The 24,652-nt window shown below is 35.4% G+C and overlaps 1 protein-coding gene across 1 annotated transcript; it reads left to right on the plus strand.

Moving 5' to 3' along the window:
- The first annotated feature begins 1,222 nt into the window (after positions 1–1,222).
- Positions 1,223–17,976, plus strand: PSMC2 (proteasome 26S subunit, ATPase 2). The gene is made up of 12 exons (XM_053716542.1): positions 1,223–1,382; positions 3,496–3,533; positions 5,151–5,232; positions 5,425–5,524; positions 8,054–8,185; positions 8,947–9,019; positions 9,104–9,199; positions 10,551–10,715; positions 11,724–11,811; positions 13,460–13,662; positions 17,373–17,469; positions 17,721–17,976. The coding sequence occupies exons 1-12, from the start codon at positions 1,313–1,315 to the stop codon at positions 17,876–17,878; spliced, it is 1,302 nt and encodes a 433-aa protein (XP_053572517.1). The 5' UTR covers positions 1,223–1,312; the 3' UTR covers positions 17,879–17,976.
- Positions 17,977–24,652: the final 6,676 nt, after the last annotated feature.

Consider the following 24,652-nt stretch of genomic DNA (forward strand, 5'->3'; position numbering starts at 1 on the left):
AATGTTATCTATATGAAACACATGAACTAATGCCCTCTAGTAATCAAAATGCATTCAGATTAGAGGCAGTCTTAAGGGTCTAAGAAATTAGCATATGAACCTGCTAGAATTAGCGTTCAACTAAAAATAACAAAAGAACAAAGCAAATTGGTGATTAAAGTAAATTGGAAAGTGGTTTAAAATGACATGCCCTATTTAATTCATGAGTTTTTTTTTACTTGACTGTCCCTTTAAAGACACTGCACTGCAGATCCTTACAGAACAAAGCAGGTGATTGGTTGCTAAACACATACGCTACCGCTGATTGGCTCAGTGGATCAGGAGTTAAAGGGACAGTCTACACCAGAATTTTTATTGTTTTAAAAGACAGATAATCCCTTTATTACCCATTCCCTAGTTTTGCATAACCAACCTCTTTGATTACCTTGTATCTAAGCCTCTGCAGACTGCCCCTTATTTCAGTTCTTTTGACAGACTTGCATTTTAGCCAATCAGTGCTGACTCTGGTGAAAACCTGTCAAAATGCATTCAGCTAAGAAGTGGCCTAAAAACAAACAGTAATTGTGGGTGCCAGAAAGACAAGTCCTCAAAAGAATCTTAATCAGGAATAGTAAAAAAAATATACACAATTGGTGATATTCTAAAAAGGGTAAAATAAAGGGATAAAGCATTTAAAAGAAAAACTGTAAAATGCTTTCAGATAAGAAGAGGCCTTCAAGGTCTAAGAAATTAGCATGAGCCTACCTAGGTTTAGCTTTCAACTAAAAATATTAAGAAAACAAAGCAAACTGGATGATAAAAGTAAATTGAAAAGTTGTTTAAAATGACATGCCCTATCTGAATCATGAAAGTTTATTTTGGCATAGACTGACCCTTTCATGTTTTGAAAATCTTTCTACAATAGTGCAATACGATAATACGCATATGCATTACATTACAACTTTGTCTCTTTATCATTTGGGGATTGTGTTCCCTATACAGCTTCAAAATGGAATACACGCTAAATACCCTTTCAGCACAGTAACACCTTGCCATTTTGTATACTTAAATACATTCTAACGCAACGAATACGGTAAACGACTGAAACAGCGTGGTCATTAGAAGCTGCTTAGCGAGTCACCCGTACTTTGTTTGTACAGTGCCTGTCGCGATTTAACTACGTCAGACGTTTAACAACCGTCGTCAAACGCCTGCTGTCGCTAGTCGCACTGGTGACGTACTTCCTGTTCTCTTCAGGCTCCGGAAGTGCAGTTCAGTTTGCTGTGTAATTGCAGGGGAAAGGTTTGTTGTGTCAGGGTAGCCCATCATCATCATGCCTGACTACCTGGGTACCGATCAGAGAAAAACCAAGGAGGAAGATAAGGAGGACAAACCCATCCGAGGTGTGTGCGGAGAGTCCGCTGTTCTACGAGCTAGTTCACTTATTAACACACCGGTCTCGAACGGGTTAATGTTTCATAAAAGACGCAAATAATAACGCGTTCACAGCTATAATATTATAACACGAGCGATGTATATTTGTTTAGCTTTTGCTTGTTTCTGCTTCCGCAGATTTTGCAACTGTGTCTGACTTATTTATGGCTACAAATGCTTTCCCGTTGAGAGACATCTGGCTGTCAAGGGCTAATTAAGCCACTAGCTATGCAACTGATGTTGGGCTTTAGTTTATTAAAGGATCATAAACCTAAAATTTTCTTTAATAAATCATAGAAAATATTTTTTTAAACAACTTTCTAATTTACTTCTATTATCAACTTTACTTTATATCTGTTAAAGAAGGGGCAATGCACTGCTGCGAGTTAGCTGTACACATTGGGTGAGCCAATGACAAGAGGTATATATGTGCAGCCACCAATCAGCAGCTAGCTCACAGATCTTGTCTACCTAGGTATGCATTTTAACAAAGGATACAGAGAGAACTTGGCAAACTAGATATTAAAAGTAAATTGTATGCTCTATTGGAATCCTGAAGGAAATAAAATGGGTTTCATATCGCTATAATAATACAGTTAAAGATCCTCCAACTTATAATTTACTTATTTTGACTTCTTTTGAGCTGCAGATAGTGCTTTTAAATCCTTAAAGGGGCACTGAACCCAATTTTTTTCTTTTGTGATTCAGATAGAGCATGCAATTTTAAGCAACTTTCTAATTTACTCCTATTATCAAATTTTCTTCATTCTCTTTGGTTTCAGTGTCCCTTTAAGCTCACCCCAGGACACTGGGGATATGAAGAATATACTGCAAGTTATAAAATAGTATATAGTGCAAAGCCAAAGCAAGGGCAACAAGGAACATGATATCCCCTTGGCATGTTTCAGAGACGCAATCCCTGAATTTGTCTGAGATAGCAAAACTCTAACATAATAATGTTTTTAAAGGGCAATTATACTGAAAAAAATACATGCTCTCATTCATTGGAGCATGTCAGTTTATCACTATCAACCCTGCAGATGTATGTGTTTAACCATTGCAAAGGAGTTACACACATAGGTAAAGTACCACTCAGGAGATGCAGTTGGGTTGCTGCTGATACCAGTGGTTCTCAACTTAAAAATGTCATTGCTTATTTGCAGCATAGCCTTTTTTTTTTTTAATAGCTGGGGCAAAATTTTCAGTGCTGCTTATGTTCTCTTCAGCTTCACTCGAGTCCACACAGTTGTATCATAATAATGCAACAAGCCCATACCCAAGATACAACAATTAGAAATTCACCCCCCCCAGCAAAACTATGTGCTAATATAGCATTAGTAAGTACTCAAGTTTTTCCTCCGAGTATAAATATGTAAGTTAACCATAATGGCATAGTTTATGAATACAGATGTTTTGACAATGTTTAGGTTCACAAGGATTGTATAGTTTGTTTTGGCATTTTTTTTTCTTTATAATCAATCATTTTTATTGATGTTGTTAGGTTATAACATGGCATAAGACAACGTGAGACAGTAATGTATAGTAAAATTGAAATTATATATGTACGATAATTATACTAACAGAGTTTTAAGAAACAAGTGTCTGTGGTACACTAAGAATAATTGTCATTTAGTTAACTAGGTTGGAACCTTTTTTTTTTTGGGGGATTATTAGTTCTTCTCGCTCTATATTGAGTCACTAATGGACCCATGGGAATTTGAAGTACACACAGAGGAATTCAAATGATACAAACGGTCACTCTTGGACCTTGCTAGGATAACAGTACAGTAACAATAATAACGTTTTAGATAAACAGATAGTGAACTTAAAAGCATAAGCAATGTGGGCCACTCATGGACCTATTATGAGTAATATAGTTGTAAACTAATTGTACATAACCAGCATCTTACTTCCAGACACCTGTAAGGTTGTTAATTTTAACAATGGAGTTCCAAGATTTCCTATATTTCAGATACGGATATATTATAATACTGTAGGAAGCTGTTTTGGCATTTTTAAATAATGTCTACTAAACTTATTTTGTGCTTTTTTTTTTTTTTTTTTTTTTTTTTTTTCTCATAGCTCTGGATGAAGGAGACATTGCCTTGTTAAAAACATATGTAAGTTGCAATAAAGCAATGTTGTATGCATAATAATGAAATCATTTTGATTGCATGAAAAACTTTGTTTAAATTGAAAAAAGGGGCAAATACGCATTGAATATGGCAGTATTAATTGATATTGACAGCTGATAGGGACATTCCACTACAGTAGAAAAAGTTTTTATTAGATCAAACGCAAAACCTTTGATTAAAAAGGGGCCGATTTTTTTTTTTTTTTTTTTTTTTTTTTTTTTTTTCTCTTGCAGGACTAGACATAGTTTTCCGCTCCAACACTTGCTGGTGCAACCCTCATGGAATTCTATTAAAAAAAAAAAATGGGTCTGTCCCTGCAAGTAGCAAGATGTCTCCCATAGAAATAATGAGAGCTCTCTGTTATGTAAAAGTGAGCAATGGAAGACAAAGTACACAGGGAGATCCCGGCGTATGTTTAAACTTTTAATATTACGCCTAATACAAATCAAATGATGCTTTTTTCAGTGCACCATACCTTAAAGTCGCTGTTATTTTCGTATGCATAGGTTTTCCTTTCAAAGTAATTAGCGTTTTGAGTATTTTGATAAAAGCTCATTACCTTTTAAGTTGCAAGAAAAAAAAAAACTAAGATCTGTAGGTCAAAAATGTTTACAGAATTATGCTGGGATTTGAGAGACTATTTTATATGCGCCCATATTTTACGAAAAAACAACAATTATGCTTTGTATTTTGTACTTTATAAGTACAAATTTCTAGGTGTTTTTTTGCACATCGTGTATTAAATTACAGTATACGCTGTCCATAGTTAATACGATTTTATTCATTTGCAATTTACATACAGATGTTATTTTAATAAAATATTTTTGGTGAACAACTTTGTTATAATTTTTGAGACACCTTAAAAATACATTTTATTTTTTTCTCTGAGTATTCTTGTGTGAATAGTTCAATTTTTTTTATTTTTTTTGTGTATGATGATTTTTAAATTATACAAATATAAAGTGGCTTTACAGACTTCCACCAGGGAAATAGAAGTACTGGTAATCATTCATAAAGGGACATTAAACACTAAATACATGCTAGATAGATAGAATGATGCATTCAAAGAAAAGATTAGTCCATGGCTAACATGTAGATGTAATGTTTAAAGTTTCATTAGTTGTTTAAAAAGTGACAAAATAAGTGTAAAGTTTTAGTGTCTATAAAACACTGGGAGCTGCCATATTGTAACTTGTGTTACCTTCTCTTCTGTGGCCAATTAGGGACAGTTATACATAGGTCATTAGTGTGCAGCCAATGGTTGTGCTGGATTTAACAGTGTTCTGCACTTACATTTCTAACAGGAACTGAAAAGCTCACAATTTCAGAATGGAATTACAGGCAAAGCGGACAAAATAAATAATGAAAGTATATTGCAGAGCTGTTTTATTGTATACAATTTATCATTTTATATTACCATCTCAAAGTGTTTAATGTCCCTTTAAAGAATCTCCCCAGCCCAGAGAGCCTTTTAGAATCGGGCCCTAGGGATCAACTAACTAATTGTATGTTAAACTGATTTTTAGTAAAACCAGTGTAGAAAGAGAAACATCTGACATTTAAACGAAGTTCAAGTGTGAGAAATGTTCTTACTTGTTGCAGGGTCAAAGCACATATTCTCGCCAGATTAAGCAAGTAGAAGATGATATACAGAATCTGCTTAAGAAAATTAATGAGCTCACAGGTACGTGGTTTTTATCACCAACATCCTTTATATAGCCTGATAAAAATATTCAAATAATTGAATTTTGGTGCAGATGTCATTTTGGTTCAGTTGGACAACGATACTGGTTGTCATTTCATGGACATACCGCTGACCTTCTTTTATGTGAAATAAGAGTATCTGACACCTTGAAATTGTCTTCTTTGTGTTTAGGGATTAAAGAGTCTGATACAGGACTTGCTCCTCCAGCGCTTTGGGATTTGGCTGCTGATAAGCAGACCCTGCAGAGTGAGCAACCACTGCAAGTGGCCAGGTAAGTCAGTATTCTTAATTCAGACTAACAACCACTCATCTGAATACAGGTTTAGTTTAATAGCTCCTACTTTTTTTTTTTATTAAAGATAACTTAATTTTACTTAAGTATATAAACCTAGCGCCTGTATGGTGTATCCTATAGGCTCCGGAATAGTTGACTCCTAGCCGTCAACTAAGAATGTAGAATAAATGTAAGTATGTCCAGAGCGCCTCATCTCACGGGGGCTGCGATACAATATAGGGTGTTCGAGATGTGACTTAAAGGTGTAGCATATTTATTGCATATCACTTAGAATCATATATAACAATTAAAAAGGTACATAGCATAAAAATGTTTGAAACCGTATAAAATTACTTAAAACAATTCAAAAGCAATATTAAAATAAAAATGGAAATAAAAACATGGATCCATGCATAGGTTACTAGTTCCAATTATAAACAGAAATAGCAAACAATGAAAACTTTACACAGGTTAAAAATGAAAACTTTGCACAAGATAAATATGTGAGGCTTCCTAAAGGTTATTCCTCCAATATTGTTTGACCTTAGCCTGGTATAGCACTGAACCACTTTAGTGGTCTCCGAGATATGTGCTAACTATACTACCATCTTTAAATGTCCGATTTGTGAGTATAGCTTATAAAGTATAGCCGGAACAAGCAGTGTACTTGATGTGAAGATTATGAATTCCAAAGTGAACTTTTAAAACTTCCAATTGTATCCAAATCAATTCCAAACTAGTGGTGATGTGTGTGTGGTGAAAAACTGCTAAAGAATGCTACTGAAAAAAATGCTGATATGAAGAATAAAAATTGTATAGAAAAATCAAAAGACAAACGTGAAAAATAGTGATATAAAAATGAGTGAAAAATGTGTTTGAAAAGGAAACAATGTTTTGAGACTACAAATCTAAAGATAAACTCCAAATCTTTAGGTGAGAGTCTGCAGAGCTGCTGCTGTGATCTCAGGTTAAATATCCAGGTTCCATGGAGACTGTGCTGCTCCTTAATGGATCCCTCTGTGAAAGATAGTGAAAATAGTGTAGTCTTGAGAAAGGCCTGTGAGAGGCCGAAACGCGTTGACCAATTATCTGGTAAGCCTTATTTCTAAATTCATATTTGTACTTTAACGTACTACACTATTTTCACTTTCTTTCACAGAGGGATCCATTAAGGAGCAGCACAGTCTCCAGGGAACCTGGATATTTAACCTGAGATCACAGCAGCAGCTCTGCAGACTCTCACCTAAAGATTTGGAGTTTATCTTTAGATTTGTAGTCTCAAAACATTGTTTCTTTTTCAAACACATATTCTTTCCATATATATTTTTTCACTCATTTTTATTTTTATATCACTGTTTTTCACGTTTGTCTTGATTTTTCTATACAATTTTTATTCTTCATATCAGCATTTTTTCACCAACACATCACCACTAGTTTTGGAATTGATTTGCATACAATTTGAATTGATTTGGATACAATTGGAAGTTTTAAAAGTTCACTTTGGAAGTTTCACCTACTTTCGGATTCATAATCTTCACATCATGTACACTGCTTGTTCAGGCTATACTTTAAATGTCCGATTTGTGAGTATAGCTTATAAAGATGGTAGTATAGTAAGCACATATCTCGGAGACCACTAGAGTGGTTCAGTGCTATACCAGGATAAGGTTAAACAATATTGGAGGAATAACCTTTAGGAAGCCTCACATATTTATCTTGTGTAAAGTTTTCATTGTTTGCTATTTCTGTTCATAATTGGAACTAGTAACATATGCATGGATCCATGTTTTTATTTTAATATTGCTTTTGAATTGTTTTAAGTAATTTTATACGGTTTCAAGCATTTTTATACTATGTACCTTTTTAATTGTTATATATGATTCTAAGTGATATGCAATAAATATGCTACACCTTTAAGTCACATCTCGAACACCCTATATTGTATCGCACCCCCCGTCAGGTGAGGCGCTCTGGACATACTTACATTAATTTTACTTGTCACAGTCCAGCATCCCACATAATCCTCTTTAAAGGGATACTGAACCCAATTTTTTTTTTCCTTTCATAATTCAGATAGAGCAGCAATTTTTAATCAACTTTCTCATTTACGCCTAATATCAAATTTTCTTCATTCTCTTGATATCTTTATTTGAAAATTGAATTGAGCTGGCATATTTTTGGTTCAGAGCCCTGGATAGTGCTTGCTGATTGGTGGCTACATTTTAGCCACCAATCAGCAAGCGCTACCCAAGTGCTGAACCAAAGATGGGCCGGCTCATAAGCTTACATTCCGGCTTTTTCAAATGGATACCAAGAGAACTAAGACAAATTGATAATTTTAGAAAGTTGCTTAAAATCGCTGCTCTATCTGAATCATGAAAAAAAAAAATGGGTTCCGTATCCCTTTAAGATTAAAGCTTTCTTTAATGAAAGCCAGACCGCAATAGTATATAATGTGTAGATAAATATAAATGTTTTAATGACGTATTACTGTATAAGTGATTGTATATATTTTTCATTTTCTAGATGTACGAAAATAATCAATGCTGACTCGGAGGATCCAAAATACATTATAAATGTAAAGCAGTTTGCCAAGTTTGTGGTCGACCTCAGTGATCAGGTCGCGCCTACTGACATTGAAGAAGGCATGAGGGTTGGGTAAGAAACAATTAAAGGGGCAATAAACACCTTGTAATTACAAAACATTTATGTTGTGCTGCTATAGAATAACATATCAGCCAAGTCTTAACATTTTAAAAACAAATTACCAGCCTTGTTACTGCATTCTTTTTTTACCCACCATTTCCCTTATTTGGAGGTTCCAGTATGGGCTTTAGTACACAGACAACAAAGCTAGTCCCTGTCATACATGTAGTATACAATAGATGGTTTTTTTAGTTGTTCTCTGATAAATCCAACTAGGGACAGACAGAGCAGAGTTAGCCTTCAGAATTCAGCAGGGTGCGTTTCAAGTTCTGAGTATTAAAAATCCCTTTATTTACATGAAAAAGGGTCACAATAAATGAAAATATATTGTAAAGTTGTTTCATTATGCAACTTTTATACCCAAAGAAATCTCAAGGCGTTTGCTGTCTCTTTAATATTATGTAATCTTGTTACATAGGAAATGTTGTTTTAGTTTTGTTATGTAATATTTCCCCCCCAGTAGATACTTAACGCATTACCTATCGCTGCTCTGTTACCCTATAACTAACGTAAGAATGCTACTATATCACATACACCTTATTATATAATGGTTCTGTATAAACATTGTTTGTATATATTAACAAAACTAGAGAAATGGTTTATCAATTCATTTTACAAAGCTGTTTAATGCTTTCCCATGTCTGACATCTATCATACTATTACTCATTTTGTTAATGTTGAAATTCAGCACAATCTTTCTTTAAACTCCGCAGGGTGGACAGAAACAAGTACCAGATCCATATTCCGTTACCTCCAAAAATTGACCCAACAGTAACTATGATGCAGGTAAATTATATGCAAAGCAAATTTAGAAATATTTGTTTCTTAGTTTCTTTTTTTAATGTTGTTTGTTTTATTTTTTATTTATAGGTAGAAGAGAAACCTGATGTGACTTACAGTGATGTTGGTGGTTGCAAGGAACAGATAGAAAAGCTGAGAGAGGTGGTTGAGACCCCTCTGCTTCACGTAAGTGCACAGCCTCAGTCATGTCATACAAATTGTATTTTTTTTATCCCTATACTCCAGAATCTAAGGATAGTTTAACTAAAAGTAAATAAAAAAAAACTGTATTGATAATCAGTTTATGGGGAAAAAAACAGAATTATTCCAGTTCTGTTTGGTTAGCACAGCTAGCTTGGTTCTGGTGTTCCCTACAAATGATATGGAAGCATTAGTCAGTAAGTGTCTGTAAAAGAACATGGTCGAAATGTGAGACAAATGCTAGATTAACTAGATGTAAGCTGTAAAAAAAGACAGACTGTTCTCTATATTTGTGTATGTGCTTAAATAAATACCAATATCACAGTATCTGAGTTTACTGTGCAGTTCCTCTTCTTAGGTTCTAGGAGGAAAATAAAAAGCAATCGCCAATCCAGGTGCACATATTTATGTAGTGTAGGCATCCCTCCCACTGTTCTTCACCATCTGTTACTGGCAGCCAGTAACAAATGATGATTTATTCATTTTATATATTTTGTGTCTTCAGTGTAGGGATCCCCCCTCCACCACCTTCCTCCCCCAAGTGATTACTTTTTTTTTCTGTAATGCAGGGTCCCCCCCCTTCCCCAAACAATTTTTTTGTAGTTTAGGGACCACTTCCATCGTTACCTACGGAAAGTTGTTACAGAGAGTGACACAGACATTTGTCACTATCTGTAATGATCAGCGATCTGGCTTCATATGGTAAGGTGTCCCCTGTTTGTGGCTCCCGCTGTCTAAGCTGACACAGGGACTGCAATGTGCGCCTCTGGGCTTGACGTAGGTATTACATCAACACAGTATGCTGGGCAAAAGTACTTATGTCCATTTGGCACAAGAGGTAAAACTTCAAATGTGAATGGGACAATCTTACACCCTTGCTATTCCTGGAATTATCAACTGATTTGGATGCTGAACATAATGCAAGGCATAGGTTAAAAACATTAAAGTAAAAATAAGTCTACGTTTTCTTTATATGGGTTATGATGAATTTTAAAAGATGGATTGATGCACAGCTGTATCACCATTTAGTAACACGTCTCCAAGTAAAATGTACTTCTGCTCTTAACTTATTCTACACATCTTGCTGCATTTTGTACACACTTGTCAATCTGCGGCTACATTGTCAATCTGCGGCTACATTGTCAATCTGCGGCTACATTGAGTGTGGGGTTTATCCCGGATTTTCATTAGCAACATTTGTGATGGTGTCTGCTATCAAAGGAAAACTGCATATTTAATAGATTTCCACAGCTTTATCTGAATAAAATGGTTGTTTACTTAGATTATCTGTTGTAGTAAATTAAACCTTCTGTGTATGTTTTATTTCTATCATTAGCCTGAGCGATTTGTCAACCTTGGTATTGAGCCACCAAAAGGAGTACTGCTGTTTGGCCCACCCGGAACAGGCAAAACTCTGTGTGCACGTGCAGTTGCGAACAGGACTGATGCCTGCTTCATCAGAGTGATTGGATCAGAGCTGGTCCAGAAATATGTTGGGGAGGTAAACTTTTGCACGTGCTTATGAATTTGCTACAGTTTAGTAATGTACTCAGAAAATATTGTGTTACAAGTGATGGCTGCTTAGGTGCCATAATATGCCCTTGATGACCTTTATGTACCCAATGTCTTATAGGGAAAATAAATAAATAATGTGCAGTATATTCTCTAGACATGCCAGAAGTAGCTGAGAAGATGACACACACACTGGCCGATGCAGAGAGGGCCACAGAGTGGCTCTCTCTGCATCAGTGGGTAAAAAAGGGTATTGCAGTGCTGCCTCAATATCACGATCGCTTCCAGCGCTTGAAACCCCAGAGGACGTGCCAGGCAAATCCTTCGTCATTGACACGTCCTTGGTCATTAAGGAGTTAATATAATACAACTAGACTATTGGATTGGGTGAATTGATGAGGAGGAAGGTTGAATATTGCTGTTACGGGATGGGCTGTCTAGAATTAAATAATACAAACTTTCTACATTAATATTTTAACAACAAGCTTCATTTGTTTATCAAAATAAGTGTATGCAAATCAGATACATATATTAATTCATTTGATCAGCATCTCTTTGCATAATTTACTGTCCTTTTAAGGTAAAAGTATATTACATTTTACAGTAAACTGGGGCCTAATACTGCCATTTGAAATTTTCCTTTTTTAAAGGGACACGAAACCCAATTTTTTTTTCTTTCCTTATTCAAGCAGGGCATTCCATTTAAAAAAATACAACTTTTATTATAACATATTTTCTTTGTTCTTGTGGTCCTCTTTTTGAAGAGGATATGTAGGTAGGCAGTTTGCATGTGTCTGAAACACTGCAATATAGTTCTCCAGATATGACCTGCTTTTCAACAAAGGGATAGCAAGCGAACAAAGTAAATTTGATAATAGGAATACATTGGAAAGCCTTTTTTTTTTTTTTTTTTACAGTTTACACTATCTGAATTGTGTATTTTTGAAAAAAAAGTTAGTTAAATATGGATATTAACATTTATTCATTTTACTTTCAGGGAGCCCGGATGGTGCGTGAACTGTTTGAGATGGCAAGAACCAAGAAAGCCTGTCTTATTTTCTTTGATGAAATTGATGCCATTGGTGGTATGTACAGTTAATATAGAAAATGCATTAAAACTGATTCCATCTGGTAGTGTAAAGAGGAACATTTAATGTACTGTTTAAATGACTTTTAGCTCAGTGTTCCCTCCAGCAGTGATACAGTTGCGGGCTGCATTGTGTAGTGTTTGCTAACTGCAGGGTGTAGTTCCCTAACTGAAACAAGAAGGGGCGCCTCCATAGCGTAACTATTTTCCAGAATGTATTTGCTGGGAAGAAAAGAATCACACTTACAATTTGAGTTGGTACCCAGGATGAATAGGTACTTGAGGCAGGCTGACATTCTGAGCAGTCAGTTCGCTGGGACCCTGGGTGATGGCTCTGACTTCTGGTTTATTCGTGTGTATGGATAGCCGGATAGTATCATCTATATTTTCACCGGCATTAGCCAAAGTGTTATCCCAGATTGCAGAGACAGAGTGGTTCCCTAATCAACTGTTTCACTGCTGGGCCGCTCACAAAATGTGGCCTTAGAGGGAACACTGCTTGATATGTTTATGTTCATTTTTTATTTATTATTTTTCATTTTGCAATATACATTAGGCATAAAGGAGTTAATGTAAGATTTGTTACAAAGCCTTAAGTTACAGTAGTAATAATAAACAACAAATAACTTCTAACAAACAAGTTACTAAATTCTTATGCTTGCAATAATATTCTAGCCTACAAATTTGTTTTTCTTAGGCGAGTCCACAGGTAGGAATGTATAGGTTCCAATTATCTTCTAATATCTTCTGTGGGTTTCTTTCAATATAAAAGGTTGGTCTCATAGTTATATTCACCTTTGAGAGCATTAATGGTACAAATTTAGTCTATATGCTGCTGAAAGGTAATAATGGTCATGCAAAAATATAAAACATTGATGGCAATCAGAAGGGTGAAGAAAAGATAATACTGAAAAGAAAAAAAACTCACGCCCGAGGCGGGAAGCCCCCCTCTCATCTCCATCCGAACACTGTTGTGATTGTGGGTTTTTTGTGGTATTGTCAATGGTGTTTGTATTGGGTGGTGGTTGAAGTGAGTCTTCCCAGAGAAATTTGGCATTCAGGAAAAATGTTAGTCTGTTACGTTTTAGGTACCCATATTCCTCTAGTTATAATAGCTCTGACATCCTTTCTAACCATTTAGAATTTCTGGGGGTTTATGTTCATTTTAATACTCCAAGCTATGATAATGCATTTTATATGAAACCCAAAATGATGAGCATAAAAGCTTAAAAAAAAAACTTTGTTCTGATGGAATATACCTAATTTGGTACCCTGCACGTGTCTGGAGGACTAAATGACAGCAACATTGCAAGAATGCTTTTGACCACTAGATGGCACAATCTATAACATTTTTGCAAAACTGTTCTCATATATACTGCCCCTGATGTGTGTATGCCCCTAAGCACCTACCTACATGCTTTTAAACAATTATACAAAGAGAATGAGGTCAATTTGATATTAAAAGTACATTGGAACATTGTCTAAAATGGTATGCTTTGCCTGAATCGTGTAATAAAAATGTTGGGTCTCATATCCCTTAACCGATGATGGCGGCAGCAGCAACAACAACACATAGTAGTTTGACAGAACTAATCACAAACAGTGGTAGTGGTTCACTCTGTATTTTTTTTAAATTTCACGAACAGGAGCTCGGTTTGATGATGGAGCTGGAGGGGACAATGAAGTCCAACGTACTATGTTGGAACTAATCAACCAGCTAGATGGCTTTGATCCAAGAGGAAACATTAAAGTTTTAATGGCCACCAACAGACCTGACACTTTGGATCCAGCTCTGATGCGACCTGGACGACTGGACAGAAAAATTGAATTTAGTTTACCTGATCTTGAGGTAAAGCAAAAACTGCTGTCAAATTTAGTCTCTAATGCTTTATAAGGTGAATTTCTTCTATGTATTTAAGCCTGTACCATTCTGGAGAGATCTTGGAAGTTTTTTAATAGCCTCTGTTTACACGCTAAGAGGATTAAGGATTTTTTTTTATTCTTATTAGAAAATGTAAAACTGATTATGGTTTTTTTACGATATGTTAAGTTACAACAGTAATTTATTTTCTATTGGAAAACATCTTCCTTTTAATGACTATATAGAAAATAGTATTTTCTAGGGGGGGGTACTTCTGAGAGGTGACCATGACTGAATTACTTTGAAGCAGCAATGACCAACTGGTTAATCCGCTATATATCAGCAAATAGCCCTGCAATTCATACTGCACTTGCTGATTCATTTTGATTAAATTGGTGGCTTTTTCCAGCCCAAAGTACCTGACCAGTAATACCTTCAGAGGCAGTGTTAATGCCTGTACATATTATATACCAGGGTGTTTTCTAGTCTGAGGCAGTGTTAATGCCTGTACATATTATATACCAGGGTGTTTTCTAGTCTGAGGCAGTGTTAATGCCTGTACATATTATATACCAGGGTGTTTTCTAGTCTGAGGCAGTGTTAATGCCTATACATATTATATACCAGGGTGTTTTCTAGTCTGAGGCAGTGTTAATGCCTGTACATATTATATACCAGGGTGTTTTCTAGTCTGAGGCAGTGTTAATGCCTGTACATATTATATACCAGGGTGTTTTCTAGTCTGAGGCAGTGTTAATGCCTATACATATTATATACCAGGGTGTTTTCTAGTCTGAGGCAGTGTTAATGCCTGTACATATTATATACCAGGGTGTTTTCTAGTCTGAGGCAGTGTTAATGCCTATACATATTATATACCAGGGTGTTTTCTAGTCTGAGGCAGTGTTAATGCCTGTACATATTATATACCAGGGTGTTTTCTAGTCTGAGGCAGTGTTAATGCCTGTACATATTATATACCAGGGTGTTTTCTAGTCTGAGGCAGTGTTAATGCCTGTACATATTATATACCAGGGTGTTTTCTAGTCTGAGGCAGTGTTAATGCCTGTACATATTATATACCAGGGTGTTTTCTAGTCTGAGGCAGTGTTAATGCCTGTACATATTATATACCAGGGTGTTTTCTAGTCTGAGGCAGTGTTAATGCCTGTACATATTATATACCAGGGTGTTTTCTAGTCTGAGGCAGTGTTAATGCCTGTACATATTATATACCAGGGTGTTTTCTAGTCTGAGGCAGTGTTAATGCCTGTACATATTATATACCAGGGTGTTTTCTAGTCTGAGGCAGTGTTAATGCCTGTACATATTATATACCAGGGTGTTTTCTAGTCAGAGGCAGTGTTAATGCCTGTACATATTATATGCCAGGGTGTTTTCTAGTCAGAGGCAGTGTTAATGCCTGTACATATTATATGCCAGGGTGTTTTCTAGTCAGAGGCAGTGTTAATGCCTATACATATTATATACCAGGGTGTTTTCTAGTCTGAGGCAGTGTTAATGCCTATACATATTATATACCAGGGTGTTTTCTAGTCTGAGGCAGTGTTAATGCCTGTACATATTATATACCAGGGTGTTTTCTAGTCTGAGGCAGTGTTAATGCCTGTACATATTATATACCAGGGTGTTTTCTAGTCTGAGGCAGTGTTAATGCCTATACATATTATATACCAGGGTGTTTTCTAGTCTGAGGCAGAGAGCATCTCTGATAAATAGAGGGGGCAGCCTTAAAGGGATAGTCTAGTCAAAATTAAACTTTCAGGATTCAGATAGAGCAGGCAATTTTAAGCAACTTTCTAATTTACTCCTATTTTCAAATTTTCTTCATTCCCTTGGTATTTTTATTTGAATGTAAGCTCCTGGGTAGCGCTTGCTGATTGGTGACTACATTTATGCTCCAATCAGAAAGCGCTACCCAGGTGCTAATCTAAAAATGGGCGGGCTCCTTAGCTTACATTCTTGATTTTTCAGACAAAGATACAAAGAACAAAGAAAAATTGGTAATAGGAGTAAATTAGAAAGTTGCCTAAAATTGCTGCTCTATCTGAATCATGAACGTTTGATTTTGACTACACTATCCCTTTCAGTTCTCCAAAGTAAGTGTTCCTGAAGCTACTACTCCTTATGATCTTCTCCTGCTAGCTTGTTATAAAGGTCGTGAGGTGAAGTCTGTGATTTCTTGTTGAACCAGGGAGCTTTATTGTATACTAAGTTATGTGCCATTAAGGTAATACTTTTATTCTATACCTCTCCTATAAAGATTTTTATAAACAAAGGTTTCCTACTGTTTTTGCCTTCACTAATATCGTCATAAATCATGATTTTTGTTCTCCCTTATCTCTAAGCCAATTACAGGGGAATTATAGTTTTTGTTAGCAACCTTGCTGATTATTATAGTTTTTCTCTGACATAGCCGTTCGTTATGATTGCAGTTCTGCCTGACGTATTTGAAATTTACACCAATTAAAAGGGAAATAGCGTGTGTTTGCTAACATAGATGCCTTTTTAAATTATAAGAAGTCCCTCCTGTAACTAAGTTCTTGAAGCTTGTAATGTTGTATTAAATAAAAAAAGAATACTTTCCATTTTTAAAATAGTTTTCTAGTTAGACTTTACTTTTACTAAAGGGAACTGTGACTCAGATTTTTCATTCATTTCATTTTTTTTAACTGAACTTTGGAGACGCCAGTAATTGGTTTAACTGATAAATCTGAATTTTGTGGCAGGCAGATAATTTTTTGGGCACACTGTATGTAAGTTTTCCCCATGGGCTCTTGCTATACTGCCTTGCGAAATTTGATTAGAAAACAGCCACAAATTTATGTGTCACAAACGTATGGCATTATCTAGATATTTCTGTTCCTGAGATTTTGCAAACTCTTTGGCTTGGTCTTCCATTATCTTGTTATATGTGGTGACGGAACTGCTTTTCAGCATGCACTGCTTACTCACACACTTGTAAGGCAAGGTTGTATAGAATTTGCATATTTCCTCCTATAGCAGATGATGTAGTTGTAGTATTAATAACAATCATTCAGAATGAAATCCATGGATGCTTTCAATAAGATTTCCCTTTTTAATAACAAAGTCTATATCAGAGTTTGATCATTTTTTTAAGACTTGGCTATTAGAATATTATATATATATATATATATATATATATATATATATATTTATCTCACCTAAGAATGTGCTCCTCAATCTTACTGGCTCTTGAGATGAACCTTTATGACTTTTTCATGTTTGTTACTTTGCTATTCTAGTAGACTCTATTAATCAAATTTATATTCAGATTTGTGTAATTGAATCACGCTATATATTGATGGTGTAACTTTGGATGTACTATGAGTGTTGATTAATGTAAAGTACCTGAAATAAAACTGTAAAAATCCAAACATTTTCAGTTCTTCATAAAGTACCTGTCTACTACGTGTAAGTAAGAAAAAAAAAAAAAATGAATTTCATATTTTGCCTAAATGAGTAAGGCAGTTAGGATTTAAAGACAATTGTCTGGTTGAAAACAAAAATGCTAATTATGTTTTTATGTTCCTGACTTCCGTACCATAAGCGCGCTAACCTTGTTTACCAGCCAAACTTTGTAAATTGCATTCTTAATTTGTTTTATATACATGGTTTACTGTCCCTCTATTTCTAATACATTTTTTCTTTTATAGGGACGCACACACATATTTAAGATTCATGCACGTTCTATGAGTGTTGAAAGAGACATAAGATTTGAACTGCTAGCCCGACTATGTCCTAATAGCACAGGTAATGCATTATCTTGTATTTTTATGTTTTAGTGTAAGTGGTATTTTTTTATCACTATATATACACCCTATAAATATGGAATTACTGAGCATAATAAAGTGCTTTAATAAACTCTTTGGTTCTTGTTAGTGAGCATCTAACATGCTATTGGTTACTTTGAAATATTCATCCATTTTGATTTTTCTTCCCTGTGAAGATTTCAGAGCTGTACATTGTTCAGTGATTCACCCTCTCCCTATTTTTCTGCACAGGTGCTGAAATTCGCAGTGTGTGCACGGAAGCAGGAATGTTTGCAATCCGTGCCCGTCGCAAAGTTGCAACAGAAAAAGATTTTTTGGAGGCTGTAAATAAAGTAATCAAGTCGTATGCAAAATTCAGTGCAACCCCACGATACATGACATACAACTAATTTGAACTGTACGTAGTGAGATGTTTTTTCATTCTGATATGTTACGCTTTTGTGAAGGAAGATAATTCTACTAGTACAAATAAAAAAATAAAATGTAATTTTGGTGTTGAAGTTTTAAATTTGTAACTTTTTATTCATTTATTATCTTTATCTGAAACACCACAAGGAAAACAAAGCAATTTGGCAATCAATTTTTATTAAGAGAAAACCATTTAATTTTATCTGGGCAAATATTTAAGATCTTTCCTACTAAAGTAATTTACTCTTCATATATAACATAAAAATATATATCTAGAAAAATATACTATATTCAAATAAACTACACTAAACAATTTCAAATATGTTAACATAATATAGCAAAAAAATTCTCAAGTTTAATGCTCATTAAAACAATACATGTGAGATGGAAATATCTTCTGCTGTCACACTGTACATGCATTAAAGATCAAGCTTGGGGTAATTTAGTAACATTGCATTAACTGGACATGGAAGTCAAAATTAGTTTTTCATGATTCAGATGAAGTGTATAATTAAAGTAACTTGGCCTTTTATTTTAAAGTTTTGTCTTTTCCTCTACTACTTAGTTGAAACTTGGTCCATTTCCATGACGACATGTAGCTTCAGGAGTGTGCATGTGTTTTTCTTATTTTTTATATAGCCGTTGTGTGTAGCAGCATTTTACAAATGACCTGTAGAGGGAGCTTTAAAGTGCAGTAGCTTGGTACATGACAGCTGTACAGCTAGAAGCACTGTCAAGAGACATAAACTGAGAGTGCATCTTACTTTGGATAAGGGATATCCAGTGAGTGAGAGTAGTAAGTGAAGGCACAACTGAGGGCGTTCTCTGCTGTCACTCAGCAGTCTGCTGCAGCCTCCCTCTACAGATTGCTTGTAAAGTATTACTATTTGGCAGCAGTGTGTAGCAACCAGGTACATTAATGTGCCCACGCATACTTCAGTTGATTGGGAGCAAAGGTTTGACCAAGAGAAAAAGGTACATTTATAATAGATTTTTTTTTGTCTTTAATAGTATATCTGAATCATGAGTTTTTAATTTGACTTTCAAGCCAGACATTGCCAACTGTATTAGTGCACAATCTGAATCAATAAAAGTACTTTGAAAAGTGCAGTTATTCTTTGCAGCACATGTATTGATTAGGTTCTGTGGATAGTTCTGCATAATCATAGGTAGAGAAATTAGTACCGAAATTTTCAAAATCATTGTCTACTGGTTTCCGTTAAAGTCTATATGAAAATTCTTCTTCAGTGTTGTGGTTTCCAACTTATGTCAGCAAAATCTTCAAGGCATCTGCTACTTTGATCAGATAGGTGAGTGAAAGTCTAATTTATGTGTCTTAATATCCTTAAAGTGAAAGTCAGCCCTAGCATTTTTGAAACGCTAGGATTGACTATTGAAACAAAGGGAACTTTCATTCATTAAGCATAACATACTTCATGCAGAAAGCTCCTTTATTTTTTTTCAAGCGATCGCCGTTCTGAGCTACTAATGAAGCCCACGGCAGATCGCTGTTTTGCTTTAGAGGTGAGGTTTTCACCTCTTAGCCAATAGTCGTGCGATAAATCCGGCTTGGTGCCCTTGGGAGCCGGATTTCCCGCACCCTATTTGCAAAGAGGTGAAAACGTCACCTCTTAGCAAAATAAATTTCTGCCGTGGGCTGCCTGAGCAGCTCAGAACCGCGATTTCTTGAAACACATAAAGGAGCTTTCTGCATGAAGTATGTTATATTTGTTTCAAAAGTCAATCTTAGCGTTTCACAAACGCTAGGGTTGACTATCACTTTAAGGACTAGAATTGGCCTCACTGGTATAAAGAAATCTAGGTGCTCCTAAAAACCAGAGAACCTACATATTCAGATGTAAACATGGATACATTGTAACTATTTTATGAGGTAAAGGAATACAAGAAAGTCCCACAGTACCAGTGTGCAACTACAGGTAAAATGAAAAGTAAGAGGGTTAGCTAAGCTGTTTTGTTAAAACAAATGCTAAATGGAAATTTATCCCTGATTCTTCATTGTGACAACTAATAAAAATGTCAAATAATGGTTTAGCCAAAAACAAGAGCTGTTACGGGACACTAAACCCACTTTTTTTCTTCCATGATTCAGATAGAGCATGCAATTTTAAGCAACTTTCTAATTTACTCCTATTTTTCTTCATTCTTTTGCTATTTTTATTTAAAAATTAGGGATGTGATGCATAGGAGCCGGCCCATTTTTGGTTGAGAACCTGGGTTATGCTTGCTTATTGGTGGGTAAATGTAAGACTCCAATAAGCAAGCGCTATCCATGGTGCTGAACCTAAAATGGGCTGGCTGCTAAGATTTACATTCTTGCTTTTAAAATAAAGATAGCAAGAGAACGAAGGAAAATTGATAATAAAATGTCATGATCTATCTGAATCATGAAAGAAAACATTTGGGTTCAGTGTCCCTTTAAAAAACATGGTTGAATAAAAATAGATCTTTAATTGTAATAATCCTTGTAACAAAGAAGATGATCTACCTGATACAGATATTGCACACAGATTTCACAAATACATCCTCAGGTATAGATATAGTTTATAGAATTAGAATAGTACCTATGGTGGGCTAAAATGCAATGTTCGGCATGGGGTTAAATGCAAAGGTCAAATACCTTTCAGAAGTTGCGAGTATTGCAGCTCCTGAGCAGAACATGGCTGGTGATTGGCGTCTCGTGCAACTGCCACCCCTGATTTGGCTCGCCATCCATGTCCTATTATTTGAGAGCTTGAATCATGTGTTTAAAACCCTTTGGCGTGGGAGGTTTAAACACATAACTAAGGTAAGTAATGGGCATGCTCTAATGAATTAGAAGTTTGAACATGTTATTTTTGTTTTCATAAGAATACCTCTTTAATTAAAGAGACATACAATGCGAATATGACTTTATATTTTTTGCTAGCTTGGCTGTATATGTTTTAAACTTATTAAACAATACAATTCAAATTTTAAGCTTTCCTCCCACCTGTTTTGTTGACTGTTTATATCTGTATACAGCAGCCTGTATACAGGGCATAAATGCAGCCTACACTGGATAGGAGAGGTAAGTTAAAAATCTTTAATTTTATTAAGTCCTAGTAAGGAAAGTGTTGAAATAATCAGATTGGTTAATTCCGACACCGAATATATCAGAACAGAAGTGCAACTCAAAATGTCAAGGACAACAAACATTTTTCCAAAATTAATTTCCTTTAAATCCTCTGTTACATATATGAAAAACCAGGTATAATCTAATATACGCCATCACAAAGTATTTTCCCCAGGAGCAATACGGTAATCCGTTCTATGTATTGCTAGAAATAAAACCTAACTTTATGCCGAAATGGAACACACAGATGCAGAAGCTGCATGTTGTAAATCAAACCACTGATTAGGTACAAAGGATTTAGCTAATACGACAAGTAAACATCATATAGCTTGTATCGTGTATAAAAAACAGTACCGTACCAAATGTAGCATATAGTCAGTGAAAATAATCAGCTTGTGAACACTGAAGATAGTCATGCAGCAATCGAGTGTGGTAGTGATAAAGTTCAAATTTGCAGTGATTTCAGTATATAAACTGCAGTTTAAAGTAAAGCAGGTATACTCTCACCACTCTTGCCGCTTACAGATCTCTCCCTCAGGCCGTCCCATAGACAGGTGTGGATCCACTCCTCCGGTATCCAAAAGCAAAAGCTCAAATATGCAATAGAGATTACCCTTAATGGGACAGAATGCAGCCGCAGGATTTCGTGCAGGTAAAAAGAGACTTTATTGTAGGAACATTCACAGGGTGTCTGACAAACTCAGGGGTACACTGAGAACAATAACAAACGTGACTTACACAACTCTTTTAAAAGGGTTTTGTTTTAGCCCAGTAATAATCTGTTCCCATAAACAGTAGTAACTGCCCCTTTAATTAAAATACACAGGTGCTCTCATTGTGACGTAGGCAGGTAAGCCTTTTTAAGTTTTGTTGAATGTACAAGTTAAGTCCCTGACGAAGTGCCTCCGGGCAGGAAACGCGTCAGATGTTTGTTATTGTTCTCAGTGTACCCCCTGAGTTTGTCAGACACCCTGTGAATGTTCCTACAATAAAGTCTCTTTTTACCTGCACGAAATCCTGCGGCTGCATTCTGTCCCATTAAGGGTAATCTCTATTGCATATTTATGCCGAAATGAACTAGTATTTTTTTTTTTTTAAAGACGTCCAATACATTTTTGTCACTGTTAAAATATGAACCTGAAGATATGTTATCATGTTTAGTACCATTTAAAAAAAAAAAAATGCATTTAATGACATCGCTACCTATAGGGCTAAAATGTAATATGGTGCTTTTTTTTTTTTTATCTGCTAAATCACATAAACATGATTTTTTTTTTTTTTCTTTAATGATTGAGACATTGCATGTGGTTTTAAACAACTTTCCAATTTACTTTTATTACCTAATTTTTGTTTTCTGCTTTTGATATTCTTTGTTGAAAAGGATATCTAGGTAGGCTCATGAGCTGTTGATTGGTGGCTGCACATCTATGCCTTGTTGTTGGCTCACCCAATGTGTTCAGCTAGCTCCCAGTAATGCATTACTGCTTCTTCAACAAAGGATACCAAAATAATAAAGCAAAATAGATAATACAATTTAAAAAAATTCAATTCTATTTTCTATCTGAATTATGAAATGACATTTTGGGGTTTCATGTCCCTTTTAAATTGGTTAAAAATAAAATTGATATTTTTTTTATTTCAGTCAAAATTTATTTTAATGTAAAGGAAATGGTAAATATTTGATATAATTTCTTTATTGGGGATGACGACACTACTAAAGCCATGGCAACCAATTGTTAGTTTTATTGGATTGGCTGAAAGCTGTGCATTGAGAGTCTGTTTTTTTTTTGGGGCAAGCATTTGTGTGCTACTTAAACTCCCATTTAGTGTTTATGTATGTATATATATTTAAAAAAAAAAAAAAAAGTTCAGCTAACATGTAACAAGGTTTCTTTTGTATGATATTTAAATCAAGTTTTAACAGTTATATAAAAACATCAAGAAGCTAAAAAGCAGAATACCAAAAAACTAAATTTATGATTACCTGATAAATTTCTTTCTTTCTTGACACAATGAGTCCATGGATCATTTAATTACTATTGGGAATATCACTCCTGCCAAGCAGGAGGCGGCAAAGAGCACCACAACAAAGCTGTTAAATATCTCCCTTCTCGCTAACCCCAGTCATTTGATCAAAGTAAAAGAGAAAGGAAGCAACAAGGTGCAGAGGTGTCTGAAGTTTATACCATACCAACAACCTGTCTTAAGAACAGGGCGGGCCGTGGACTCATCGTGTCGAGAAAGAAATACATTTATCAAGTAAGCATAAATTTTCTTTTCTTTTTAATGACACGATGAGTCCACAGGTCATCTCATTACTATTGGGAATCAATACCAAAGCTAGAGTACACAGATAAGGGAGGGACAAGACAGGGAACCTAAACGGAAGGCACCACTGCTTGAAGAACCTTTCTCCCAAAAGCAGCCTCAGCCGAGGCAAAAGTGTCATTTATAGAATTTTGAAAAAGTGTGAAGAGAGGACCAAGTTGTAGCCTTGCAAATCTGTTCCACAGAAGCATCATTTTTGAATGCCCAGGAAGAGGAAACAGCCCTCGTAGAATGAGCCGTAACTTTCTCAGAAGGCTGCTGTCCAGCAGTTTCATAGGCAAAGCGAATGATACTCTTCAACCATAAAGAAAGTAGTAGCGGTAGCTTTCTGTCCTTTACGTTTTCCAGAGAAAACCACAAATAGAATTTTAATGCACGTACCATGTCTAGATTGTGCAGAAGCCGTTCCTTCTGAGAAGGATTCGGAAACTATGAAGGAACAACAATCTCCTGATTAATGTTCCGGTCTGAAACTACTTTAGGGAGAAACCCTAATTTAGTACGTAAAAACATAATTTATGTAAGAACTTAACTGATTAATTTCTTTCATATTGGCAAGAGTCCATGAGCTAGTGAAGTATGGGATATACAATCCTACCAGGAGGGGCAAAGTTTCCCAAACCTCAAAATGCCTATAAATACTCCCCTCACCACACCCACAATTCAGTTTAACGAATAGCCAAGAAGTGGGGTGATAAAGAAAGTAGTAATAAAGCATCAACAAAGGAATTTGGAAATAATTGTGCTTTATACAAAAAAAAATCATAACCACCATAAAAAAGGGTGGGCCTCATGGACTCTTACCTGATAAATTAATTTCTTTCATATTGGCAAGTTCTTACATAAATTATGTTTTCTTTCATATAATTGGCAAGAGCCCATGAGCTAGTGATGTATGGGATAGCAATACTCAAAATGTGGAACTCCACGCAAGAGTCACTAGGGAGGGATAAAAATAAAAACAGCCATTTTCCGCTGAAAAAAATTAATCCACAACATAAGTTTATTCTCATAAATGAAAGGAAAAAACTTAAATCAAAAGCAGAAGAATCAAATTGAAACAGCTGCCTGAAGAAATGCTTCCGAAGAAGCAAATACATCAAAATGGTAGAATTTAGTAAATGTATGCAAAGAAAACCAAGTAGCAGCTTTGCAAATCTGATCAACTGAAGCTTCATTCTTAAAAGCCCAGGAAGTGGAAACTGATCTAGTAGAATGAGCTGTAATTCTCTGAGGCGGGCTTGACCTGACTCCAAATAGGCTTGATTAATCAAAAGCTTTAACCACGAAGCAAAAGAAACGGCAGAAGCCTTCT

This window comes from Bombina bombina, chromosome 6, assembly GCF_027579735.1.
Source record: "Bombina bombina isolate aBomBom1 chromosome 6, aBomBom1.pri, whole genome shotgun sequence".
In the NCBI taxonomy this organism is placed as follows: domain Eukaryota; kingdom Metazoa; phylum Chordata; class Amphibia; order Anura; family Bombinatoridae; genus Bombina; species Bombina bombina.

Coding starts and splice junctions, on each gene's coding strand:
- PSMC2 (XM_053716542.1), top strand. CDS start 1,313: ATGCCTGACTACCTGGGTACCGATCAGAGAAAAACCAAGGAGGAAGAT. Junction 5,233..5,424: donor GAAAATTAATGAGCTCACAG/GTACGTGGTTTT, acceptor CTTTGTGTTTAG/GGATTAAAGAGTCTGATACA. Junction 11,812..13,459: donor TGAAATTGATGCCATTGGTG/GTATGTACAGTT, acceptor TTTCACGAACAG/GAGCTCGGTTTGATGATGGA.